The sequence below is a fragment of the Lutra lutra genome, chromosome 4 (assembly GCF_902655055.1).
Source record: "Lutra lutra chromosome 4, mLutLut1.2, whole genome shotgun sequence".
In the NCBI taxonomy this organism is placed as follows: Eukaryota; Metazoa; Chordata; class Mammalia; order Carnivora; family Mustelidae; genus Lutra; species Lutra lutra.
The window spans coordinates 654,958-667,240 of NC_062281.1; the positions used below are offsets into that span (position 1 = coordinate 654,958).

Sequence of the window (12,283 nt, forward strand, 5' to 3'; positions counted from 1 at the left end):
TGCATCTCCCTCTCCCACTCCCCCTGCTTGTGCCCTCTCTCTCTCTCAGTAAATAAAACATTTTAAAAAATAAAAAAACTTCAGGAGAAAACCATGTCCTGGAGCCCTTCTGTGTCATCACGGGTTTCTGGAGGGTCTGTCCCAGGCAGACGCGCCCCCACCTGCTGCACGGCTGCTGGCCATGTGGAGTGGGGCCAGAGCCCGCTCTCGTCCTGTCCCCCCGATGCTCTCGCCTCTCTGAGCTCCATCATCAGGATGGTCGTCAGGCCGACCGGCATTTCTTAGCATTTTATAGCGAGGTTTTTCAGGGTGACAGAGCACTGTTCCCAGAAGCAGAAATCAACCTCCCCGCGCTGTTACTAGGTTTTACCTGTCACACACACACACACACACACGAAGGTCGTACAGCCATTCTCCTATGCCCTCCCCAACCTCGATTTCCTTTCCTCCAGAAGCAAGCACTGGGGCGGACCTTTCTCTCGCGCGTGCCGGGTCTGCAGCTTTCCACACTGCCTGCCCCCGGGGAGGCAGCCATCCCGCGCCACGCCAGCCTGCGCCTCCTGGACCTCCCGCCCGCGTCTAGGGCCTCCTCTGGCCGTGGACAGGGCCCTGCACATGGCCTCTGGGCAGGGTGCAAGTCCATGGTGCACGGCACCCTCCTCTGCGTGGGGGAGGGGCCGCCCCACAAGGCTTCTTGGTGCGGGTGCCGGAGGGCCCTGCCGCCTGGCAGCCCGGCCCAGGGCCGCGCCTGGGCAGCCCCCGCGCCCACTTGCCCCGTGCGCTCTTCCGACGGGGTCTGCTTGGACACGACATCACGCTGGTCCTCCCTTCTCTACTTTCCGTATGTTTGCATTTTTGCTGTTTTCTGGGGATTTCCTCCGCCTCCTCTTCCATCTCTGGTTGCCCTGTCACTGTGTCTGTCACCCCGGAAAGCACAGCTGGGCTCTCTGGCAACACGCTCCGCTCCCCCCTCCCGCCTCCCCAAGGGGTTAGTGGCGCCTTTCCTTTCTCACCGGCTTTCCCCTCCCCTCTCATGTCCCCGCGGGCACTAATCTGGCTGTCAGGGCCACGGGACAGCCGGGCCCCTCAAACACGCGGCCTCTGGGGAACACCAGCTCCCTCTCTGCGCATCCCAGCTCTTCCCGCCCCTGACCCAAGGGTCTGAGGAACTCAACCAGTGAGGGCCTTTGAGCGTGTACAGGTCCTGTGCTTGGCCCGGGACCATCGTCCTCAGGGGACACAGGCCTGCCCGCCAGGACAGGAGCCCCGCAGCCTGCTATGGGGACGTCCTACGGCTGAGTCTGCTGGTGAAACCAGCCCGCTTCACACGCGAGAGAAGACACAGACGGAGTAAAAACTGCCACAGGGAAGGGATCAGGGCTTCGTCACCGCAGGTCAGCCTCCTGTTCCAGTCGGGCGGCTGCAGACCGCTGCGCCCTTCCGAGGAGCTGCGCGGGGCAGACGGTGACTGTGTCCTGGGGCTCTTCTCCCCTCCCTCTCAGCCTGGACGCACCCATCCCAGATGGCCTCCCAACGCCCTGCCTTGACTTCCACACCTCTAAGTATATACCGGGGACTCATGCCCCCACACCCCACACGGCCTGTCCCTTCTGTGTCCTGCTCCGCGTCCCCGCTCAGTGGGAGATCCCGGCTCCGCTAACCCCGGGATCCTGTCACAAGCTGTCTTTTCAGCCAGAACCGCGTCAAGGAGAGCTTCCGTATACAACCCAGGAGTCTGGCATCATGTGCAGCAGGAGGAACCGAGGAGAAGGCAGGAAGGAGGCCATGGCAGGGGCAAGTGAGATGTGAACAAGGGGCCATAAGGAGGGTAGCAGAAACTGGAGCCCCATCCTGGGACCCAGGACCCAAAGCCACTGTGAGCAGGGTGGGCTAGGGCTCAAAGCTCTAGCCCCTTGCTTCGAAAGCCCCCGGGTGCACACAGGCCGGCAGCTCCCCAGGCTCCAGCCCACCTACAGGGTACCAAGTGGCAATAGCAGGACAAGGCCGGCTGGCAAAGAGCCAGCAACCCCTCAGCTGAGCTCCGGGTGGCCCCTGACTCTATCCCATCACCAGCCCCTGCCATGTCCGGAACCCTCCTAACCAGAGTCCTGTTCTGAGGGTCTGGGCTGACCCGGCACTCCCGGCGCTCCCCTCGGTGCCAGAGCCGGCAGGGTTCCTGAGGAAGCCGCAGGGTACGGCGGTGCTGCGGCTGTGGAGGGACGCCCAGCCCCCGCCCAGCCCCGCGGAGGGCAGCAGACAGAGGAGGTGGGAGCGGAGTGAAGACCGCTCTCCGAGGCGTCCAGCACTGAGCAGGGAGAAAAGCGGGAAGCGCCTGCGGCTCTGGAGAGGGCTCTTCCCGCGCCCCCACAAGGGTCCGGGCCTCAGGGACCTGCCTGTGAGGTAGAGCAGTCCCCACCAGCAGCCAGGGCACCCAGAGGCAGAGGCTGAGTCTCCACCCGCACGCCTGCGGGCACCCGCCGGTGCCCTGCCCTCCTCCTGGAGCCCAGAGGACTCATGACCCTCCACAAAGGCTGGGGGTGGGGAGCAGGCTGCTCCCAGCCCCCTCCCCAGAGGCCTCGCCCGCCTTCAGAGACCCCATCTTACCGCAGCAGAACGCCACCCTCATTGCGTCGTGCTTGGCCATGCCCAGCATGGGCAGCATGGTACTCAGGATGGACGTCAGGAAGGGCACCATGCCGAACACTGCAAAAGGGGGTTGCGTGAGGGGGTACCGGCCTCCCCCGCCTCATCTGGCCTGGCCTCCCTGCGCCCCACCAGAGAGGCCGAGGGGGCCTGGGCCAGGTGGTGCAGAGGCCCTTCCGACAGGCTCCGGGATGCAGGCGGAGGCAGGCCAAGCGGCACCTACCATTGGAGGCTGCGAGGTTGGCGAGGGTCTGCACGACGGAGCAGTGGGGCAGGGCCCCGGGCTGGAACTTGCTCAGCAGCTCCTCCATCACCGTGCCGACGAACCGCTTTCCGACAGCCACCAGGACGTCGCTGGCGGCCCGCTGCCAGTCACAGACCAACTCCTGCCCCCCCAAATGTGCACTGACGCCCTGAGCTCATGAAGGACACAGGACCCCCCTCCCCCGCCCAGGAGAGGCCAACAAGCACCTGCCACTCCCACCGCAAGGAGCCAGCACTGGGCGCCAGGCCCTGCAGGGAGCCCAGCAGCACCCCCAAAACTGGGATGCAGGCCCCCTGCCCCCACAGCTGCCCTGAGAGTTTAGGAATTTTGCTCTCTGCTTCGACTTCCGCCCCTAGTCACGGGCGACCGCATGCCTGGTGGGCCTGGTATAGAGTTCCAGGGAAGCAGCTTCCCGCCCCAAGCCACGCAGTTGCAGCCATACCTTCGCCCTGGTCATCTCGCTGGAAGCCAGGAGGGTGACAGCCCTGGCCTTGGCCTTGTCCAGCTCACCGATGTGGCTGCTCACAACCACCTCCATGGCCCTCAGGATCATCGTCCGGTAAGGGTGTGCCAGCTGAGCAGAGAGACCAGGGAGGAAGGTCCTGGAAGGCGAGCCCAGCACCCAGGCACCCTGCTGACACCTCCTGCTTTCTCTGGAGGGCTCCTCAGGACAAAAGCGGCCGCCCCAGCAGGGCAGAAAGGAGCACGCCCGACCACGCCTCGTGCGCCCAGCGCCTTAGTGCCTCGCCCAGCAAGGACCGCGAAAGGGACTTGGGGCACCTGTCAGCAGTGCCAGGAGAGTTCTGTGCGAGACTCACGAGGGGTGACGACAGCCCTCCCCGCTGTGGCCAGGATCTCCCGGCCAGAGGCTGCACTGCCCCGGGACGCCCCATCACGGCAGAGGTCTCTGTCACCAGGCATCCTCCGGGCTCCCAGGGAGCACCTGTCAGAGACCACTTGGCTGGCCCTCCCACCCAAGGGCCCTCTCCTCACTCTGGGGCCCTTCCCACCCAGGGAGCCTCGTCTGTCACGGCCCTCCCCAAACTGGCAAATACACCCAAGGGTCCTGAGACTAACATGGGAGATGATGGTGCCGCCCCGCCCCTGTGCCCCGGGGGCCGCCCCCAGCCACCACTGGGGCTTCTCCTCTGCTCCGGGCGGACCCTGCACAAGCCCTGCCACCAGCCCAGACACAGTCCACGTCTGCACCTCGCAGCGGCGCCGCCACCGGGCGCTCATCCTCGCCCAGACTGAGGACGTGTGCTGATGGCAAAGCTGCAGGTGGGGCCCGGGGGGAGGCCCAGGCAAGGAAGCCCAGACACCCTACTGTGATGACAGAGCTGCGGAGGAGACGAGGCCAGCCCAGCCTTGTGGAAGACTCCACCCAGCCAGGAGCCCCCAGGCACTCAGAGTCTGGAGGAGAGGGCAAGACACTTGCTGGGGGCAGGGGAAGACCCAGACTGGCCTTTCCCGAGGACTCCCCAGCCCCCAGGAATGCAGCATCCCGGTGGCGGGTGGAGGCACTCTGTGCAGCGGGTGGAGGCACTCTGTGCAGTGGGTGGTACCCGGGCCCTCGCTGGGACAGGACTGAGCTTGCGGGACCAGAGACAAAGTGGCAAGGTAGAGAGACGCCTCGGGCTGGAAGAGCCTAGGAAAGCAGGGCCTACGGCCGACAGGGCCGTTGCTCAGTCCGGAGCGCAAGCTCCCTCCCAGGGTAGGCCCCAGGAATGGACAAGACTTTTGCTCCTGAAAAGAGCCAACACGTCAGAAACATCTCTAGATACACGAACAGATCACACGAGCTGCCCTAGATTCCCAGGGGGAAAGCGCTAGTTTTCTGTTTTCTTCCCTTGCATCCGACCACACACGAGGCTTTACTCCTGGGCTCTCAGTCCTATTCTGCTCATCTACGTGTCTGTCTCTACGCCCATCTCCACCGCCCTGTCCGACTCCAGTGGCTCTGTAGCAGGTTCTAAGGTCAAGAAGCGTGAGCTCCCGGCTTTGCTCTTTTTTAACACTGTCTGGCTATCCGGGGTCCCCTGAGATTCCATAGGAATTTTACGATGGCTTTTCCTATTTCTGCAAAAAAATGTCATTGGGATTTTGACAGAGACTACAACAGTGGCTTATTTTCAAAGAAAATGTGGGTTCCCCCCCCATTTTCCATTGCTCTGGGAAGTCCAACCGGCAGAGCACCACTCACGGCAGAGCGAGACTTGTCGGCTTCCCACAGAGGTTTTCCGTCAGGCCTCCGCAGGTCCTGCGCGCACAGGAACAAAACCACAGCCCCGGGGCGCCTGGGTGGCTCAGTGGGCTAAAGCCTCTGCCTTCAGCTCCGGTCGTGATCCCAGGGTCCTGGGATCGAGCCCCGCATCGGGCTCTCTGCTCGGCAGGGAGCCTGCTTCCTCCTCTCTCTCTGCCTGCCTCTCTGCCTACTTGTGATCTCTGTCTGTCAAATAAATAAATAAAATCTTTAAAAAAAAAAAAAACCACAGCCCCTCTGTCATCCGAGTGCAGTAGGAACTGAGCTGGACAGACGGGGACAGCGCACGGGACTCGCCGGCTGCCGATCCGGGCCCAGAGTGGGTGTGTGTGAGACTTCCAGCTCGACAGTCGTGTGGCAGGTTGCCAGAGGACCCACTGTTCTGTCCCTTCCCCCCAACGGACCACACCTGCTAAAGAGACTGACCTGGCCACCCGGGCCATGTGTAGGCTGGGCCTGGGCACAGGTGGTCCCAGGGCACAGGGTGAGCCCCGCAGCCACCTAAGGCCCTGACCTGAGATGCCAAAGCTGCCCCCTCCAGCAGACCGGGACCGTCCCGGCGGACTAACAGCCCCGCGGGCAACCCCCTCCAGCTGCAGCAGCGGCCGCCGCGGCTTTGTGTTCTGACGTCGGGCTCTCAAGTCCCTTCCGTGACCAGAGAATCCACTCCACTTCTCATGGGGGAGGTGGGTTCACGCGGTTTGAGCCAAGGGCCGGCTGGGGGGGGGGGGGGGGACGGGGACGGGACCCACGCCCACGCCCGGGCTTGCCTGCGGCGCCGCACACGGCCTCCGCGTGGAGACCTGGAGCGAGCTGACGAGTGGCCAGTTACGAGCCCCTTATATTAGGATGAGATTCTAGAGGAAACCAGATGGGAGCACACGACGTTGAAACCAGCCCGAGGAAGCAGAACGAAGAGAAGAAAAGCTTCAGTCACTACCGGCAAGTTGGGCTTCTCTACTGCTTGAGACTGGCCCCTGGAATGCCTGTGAGGGAACCGAGCCCCGAGGATGGCAGTGGGAGCAGGGTCTTTGGGCGGTGAGTAGGTCACGAGGGTGGAGCCCCACGGGGGGAATCAGTGCCTTCTGAAGAGACCCCAGAAAGCCCCCACTCCCCTCTGCCATGTGAGGACATGGTGAGGAGATGGAGGTCTGTACACCAAGAAGTGGGTCCCCGCCACACATGGGAGCTGCCAGCACGGTGACCTGGGACTCCCGGCCTCCGGAGCTGGGACAAGCCCAAGTCTGCTCTTGTCGGAGTAAGCGCGACAGACCCGGATGGGGATTTTTGCCTCTGTTCCCGCAGTTGCTCCCCGGCCCTGCCTGAGCACCCCCGTGTGCACTCTGCCCGTGCTCCCTCCGGGGAGGGGCCCCATGAAGCCCGGCTTGGATGGAGCAGAGGAGCGGCAGACCCTGGAGCGGCCTTTGGGGGACAGAGGCGCCCGGAGAGGAGCACGCTTCCACGGGACAGAGCTGCCCACTGAGCGCACGTTTACCGCAAATATGCAAATATGGGTGAAGATTTTTATTTTTAAGTTGGTTAAAGAAACCGAAAGGCTAGAAGTGGGATAAAATCATAAGTGAGCTAGAAAATGACAAGCATGAAGCCCACTTAAATTTTGCAACATATTACTAAAACTAACAAGGGCTCCTGTAGCTGCCCTCAGTAAGCGCTCTTTGGCCAGCCCCTCAAGCGGCCGGGGTGGCCCCAATCTGCGGTCCCATCAGACGCTAATTCAGCACATCACGGCCAGCCCCTTCTGAGTCACTGAGAAGGGCACTGGCGCCCAGCACAGAAGCAGCGCGAAGCTCCACGGAGCCACAGAAGAGCCACGGTGGGTGCACAGTACCCACACGTGGGGGCGCGCTCTCGCACGAAGAATGGTGCGTCTCTAGCCCCGGCGCCCGCGGGCAGTCCTAGCATCCTACACCAACACAGACGCCCAGGAGCAATCAGCTCAGTGGCCGCTCAGGGGACAGAGCTCCTCCCCCAGGAGTTGGCACCCGAGACACGAGAGAGAATGACCTCCCATTGCAGAGAGATCCCTTTTTCCACATCTGGGGGTCAAATCACAGAAAGAGAAACAGTCTTTGGAGGCTGCAGAAGTGCCTTTCCCTGCCAGGAAGAGCCCAGACCACACGCTGAGACAGACGAGAGACAGTGCACAGGGACCCAGCAGCGTCACAGTGCCACGGAGCCAAGACCTAGCAGACAGCAGTGAGGCCAGGAGGAGCGCTGGCTTGGAGGCACTCCGGCAGCACCGACAGGGTCCCCCCGGGGCACAGGCAGCACACAGGTCCCCAGGGGTCTGCTGTCCCTGCCGGGCCTCTGCCCTGCCAGCAGGCAGCAGAAGGGTGAGGGAAAGGCCCCATCTCCTGGGGCAGCCCCCACTTCCACCTCCACCACGGAACACTCGTCCCACTGCAGCTGATGACAAGGGGCCTCCTCTCCCTGGGGGACAGCACAGACCCTGGCAGGGAGAGCGGTTCAGTCTCTGGCCGGTGACTGACCAGGGACAGCAACTCACCCCGTGTGTGACCACTGGATGCAACACCGCCCCCCACCGGTGCCCCCACACTGGCCGAGGCGCTGGCCACAAGACAAGGGTCTCATCTGTCCTGGAAATTCCCCACCTCAAGGGAATGCGGCCTTCTGCCCACAGCAACTGACTGCACAGCCGGGGACCCACCGTCACCTGCAGACGCCGCCCCCGCGCCCGTCCCCACTGGGCAGGGACTACCTTCTCATGCTGCCGCAGGTACTCCTCGCAGGCACCGAGCGCCTCGGCTGGCGCAGCCTCTCCCAGGGCGCACAGGGCGCCGCACACCTGCTCCTGCACCAGAGGGTCCTTGTCGGTGATGGCGTCCAGCAGGACGGCGGCCAGCTCTGCAACGACAAAGCCCAGCGTGTGCGCTCAGGCCCAGCCTGCCCTGCCAGCCACTGCCTTGGCCTCCCACTGCAGGACGCCGGCCCCCCTGCTCCCCTGCGCATTCCCGCCACCTCAGCAACCGCCCCGGCCACCTTGCCTGCCTCCATCATCCACCCCCGGGGCGCCACCTCCCACCCACTTGCCCACCGGGGTCTGCTTGGCACCCACGGGCCGCCCGCTCCGAGGGCGCGCTGGCCAGCTGCACCCTGACCTGACTCCGCAGGCCCTGACTGCTCCACTTCTCCTGCCCCCGCTGGACCGCGGCTGCTCTAAACGCCGGCGCTACAGGCTCGGGGCCAGGTGCGAAGCTGCCCCTCCTGGGACGCCATCCTAGTGGCTCCCAGAGATGCCATCCGATGCCAGGTGCTCCTGCGTCCTGCCCGAGGGGCCCCTGCACTCACTCTTCACATAGGACTCGGTCATCTCGCCTCTGCCTCAGCCCCAGCGCGCACGGATAGCTTCTTCCCAAACCTCGAGGAAGCAAAAACACAGCGGTTAGGTCAGACGCCGCCTGCGTCTCTAGGCGGGCACCGCGTCTGTGTAAAACATGACTTCAGGGCACCGGTGGGGGGGCTCAGCCTGTGAAGCCTCCAACTCTTGATTTCATCTCAGGTCATGATCTCGGGGTCTCAGGATCGAGCCCTAGGTCAGGCTCCCCTCTCGGCGAGGAGTCTGCTTGAGACTCTCTCTCGGCCCCTGGCCCCCCTCCCTCTCCCACTCACATGCACTCTCTCTAAAAAATTAAAAAAAAAAAAAAAAAAAAAACCACCTCATCAAAAAACCCCACGATTCCAGTGTCTTTTCCCGCGGGAGCTAACTGCCACAGTGGGGCGGCACCACTACGGGGGACAGGAGGCAGCGTCCCTCAGCAGCTGCCAGCTGTCCTCCACCCCCCGACCCCAGCAGCCTCACCAGGGTGACATCAGCCCCATGCGGTGACCTGGGCAAGTGTGGGCACTGCCTCCACCTACGGCATCTCCCTGAGCTGTGTAGAGGACAGGGGGCACACCTAAGGCGGACGTCACCAGCAGTCTGTGCGGGCAGAGAAACCTGCCCCGAGGGCCAAGACTGACAGCCTTGATCACCGCAGGCTCAGGACCCACCGAGCCGAGAACCCCAGCAGGGTGCAGAATGAGCCTCGTCGTGGCTCGGACAGGCTGGGTGGGCAGCACGGGGGTCTAGCGGGTGCCCTGCCACCAGAGACTGACCGTCCAGACGGCCCATGGCTTTCAGAGGTACAGCTTTCGGAGCACCTGGGGGGCTCAGTCGGTTGAGTGACCGACTCTTGGTTTCGGTGTAGGTCACGGTCTCAGGGTTGCGATATCAAGCCCCGTGTCAGGCTCCACGCTCAGTGGAGGTCTTCCTGAGACTCTCCCTCCATCTCCCTCTGCCTCTCCCTCACACACTTTCTCTCTAAATGAAATAAATCTTGAGGAGCCTGGGTGGCTCAGTCCTTAAGCGTTTGCCTTCGGCTCAGGTCATGGTCCCAGGGTCCTGGGATCGAGCCCCGCATCAGGCTCTCTGCTCAGCGGGGAGCCTGCTTTTCCCTCTCCCTTTGCCACTCCCCCTACTTGTATGTGCTCTCTCTCTCTCTCTGTCAAATAAATAAAATAAAAAATCTTAAAAAAAAAAAGTCACATGCTCTACTGACTGAGCCAGCAGGTGTCCCAAGGATGCAAGTTTTAAAAGAGTAAATCCACAAGAGCACTAGGGAACAAGATAAAATTAGCAAAGCAGGCATCTCCAGGAATCACAAGCAGCTAGAAGGCAGATGGAGAAGACTGGCTTAGAGACTCTGGCATCAGCAAGGTGTTTCCCCTCCCTGCCTGGAAAGCATCTAAAAGTAACAAGGAAAACAAGACATAGAAACACACATTTCATTTGTGGCAAAGCAAGAAGGCAAATACCGCAAACCCCAAGCATCAAGGGCTGGAAACGCCACGGCTGTCGGGCGGGCTGTGAGGTTCGCCGGCAGCAGGTGCCACAAGAGCCCAACATACTTGCCAGAGGCGGCTGCGCTCCGCCGGGCAGGACCTAGAGCCCAAGTGCTAGGCCTGAAGCCACGGGGCAAGCTGTGGGCTCCGGAGCAGAGGCCTCACCCTGCGGAGGCCATGGCCGCCTCCCTCCACCACCCGGGAAGGAACCAGGGTAAACCAACTTGGGATCAGCAGGTTTGGAGCGCTCTTCAGAGAAGTGCAAAAGGCCATGTGCACCCAACACAAACAGGAGAAAAAATAAGGAAACAAGCATGAGACATGAGCTCCTAGCCCAGTCGGGAGGAACGCACCAATTTGCTCTCCTGACCCAAACAACTCAAGAGGAACAGGAGTTCGCAGTCACCTCGGTGACGGACATCAGGACATGAGGCCAGGAGCCCTCGACCACTCCAGCTCACTGCCTGGGGGGTGCATCCAGGAATCAGGAGGACTCAGCAATGCACCTGAGTTGAGACACACTGGGAGTATCTTGGGAGACCAAGTCCTGCCGGTTTGCAGACTCTGGTACAAGTGAGAACTCCAGAGACGTGCAGATGGTCCTTGGTCACTCAGCTGACTTATTGGTCAATGCTGGGTGGCAGAATAATGTCCCCAAAGATGACCATGTCCTCACCCCCAGAACCTATGGCTATGTTACCTTCTGTGCCAAAAGGGACTCAGCAGATAAGATTAAGGGTACAGGGACGCCTGGGTGGCTCAGTTGGTTAAGCAGCTGCCTTCGGCTCAGGTCATGATCCCAGCGTCCTGGGATCGAGTCCCACATCGGGCTCCTTGCTCATTGGGGAGCCTGCTTCTCCCTCTGCCTCTGCCTGCCATTCTGTCTGCCTGTGCTCGCTCTCTCTCCCTCTCTCTCTCTCTGACAGATAAAAAAATAAAATAAAATCTTAAAAAAAAAAAAAAAAGATTAAGGGTACAAACCCTGTGGTTGGAGGGATTATGTGGGTGAGACCAGCCTAACTGTGTAAGTCGTCGAATGCAGAGAACCCTTCCCAGCAGGGTCAAGGGATGACATGGAAAGAGGAGGAGAAATTCTAAGTGTGGGAAGGACCCAACCCACCATGGCTGGCTCTAAAGACAGGAAGGTGGCTCCGGACCACATAACGTGGGCGGCCACTAAAAGTCAGATGTGTCCCTTAGTCCACAGGCTAAGTGTCCCTTAGTCCACATCAAACAGGGACTCTGTTCCTACAACCACAATGAACCGGATTCTGCCAACAAGCTGAGAGCAGGAAGCAGATTCTCCCCAGAGAACCCAGAAAAGAGCACAGCCTGACTGACCCCTGGATTTTAGCCTGGTGAGAGCCACATCAGACTTCTGACCTCAAGAACCTTAGCGTACTAAATACATGTCATTTAAGCTATGAGGTTTTTGGTAATTTGTTACAGCAGCAGAGGAAAACTAATACAAGCACCATGTTTAAGAAGAAATTACCGAAAGCCAGGGAAAACCTACCCAGAAGGATTAGCAGAAACAATCCCCAGAACTCCCAATAGGCCAAGCTCTCAGCAGCCAGATGGGAAAACACCACAAGTCACAGAGTGTTGGGAAGAACGCTCAAAACAATCTTGCCTCAGTACAAAGTAAGACGAGCTGTAAACTAAATGCCGTTCTGGTCTCACCTAACAAAGCCAAAAATAAGACCTGAAAAGATCAAATTGTTCCTAAGTCACTCAGCTACATCCCAGCACAAAGTTCAAGAATAATAAACAGGGGCGCTGGGGGGGCGCTCAATTGGTTGGGCGTCTGCCTTCAGCTCAGGTCCTAATACCACGGTTCTGAAACGGAGCCCCATATCTGGCTCCCTGCTTAGCAGAGAGTGCTTTTCCCTCTCGTTCGCTGGTGCTGCCTATCGCTATCTCTTTCTCTCGCTCAAATAAATAAATAAGATCTAAAAAAAGAAGAAGAAGAAGAATAGGAACACAAAAATATCCAGCACTGGGGCGCCTGGGTGGCTCAGGGGGTTAAAGCCTCTGCCTTTGGCTCAGGTCATGATCTCAGGGTCCTGGGATCGAGTCCCGCTTCGGGCTCCCTGCTCGGCGGGGAGCCTGCTTCCCCCCCCTCTCTCTGCCTGCCTCTCTGCCTACTTGTGACCTGTCTGTCAAATAAATAAATAAATCCTAAAAAAAAAAATCCAGGGCGCCTGGGTGGCTCAGTGGGTTAAGCCTCTGCCTTCGGCTCAGGTCAT

General features: G+C 60.7%; 1 protein-coding gene across 12 annotated transcripts in view; it reads right to left on the bottom strand.

Annotated features, from left to right (window-relative positions):
* MROH1 (maestro heat like repeat family member 1) overlaps window positions 1-12,283 on the bottom strand; it is a 61,892-nt gene that overhangs the window by 38,012 nt on the left and 11,597 nt on the right. For all 12 annotated transcript variants that reach the window (XR_007126529.1, XM_047724990.1, XM_047724992.1 and 9 more), the window contains 5 exons: window positions 8,502-8,571; window positions 7,912-8,057; window positions 3,351-3,482; window positions 2,867-3,029; window positions 2,605-2,703 (listed from right to left, as the gene is read on the bottom strand). Coding sequence is in view for 11 of the 12 variants with exons in the window: in XM_047724990.1 (XP_047580946.1) it covers window positions 2,605-2,703; window positions 2,867-3,029; window positions 3,351-3,482; window positions 7,912-8,057; window positions 8,502-8,523 (562 nt within the window). In the remaining variant the exon portion in view is untranslated. The remainder of the gene's footprint in view (window positions 1-2,604; window positions 2,704-2,866; window positions 3,030-3,350; window positions 3,483-7,911; window positions 8,058-8,501; window positions 8,572-12,283) is intronic.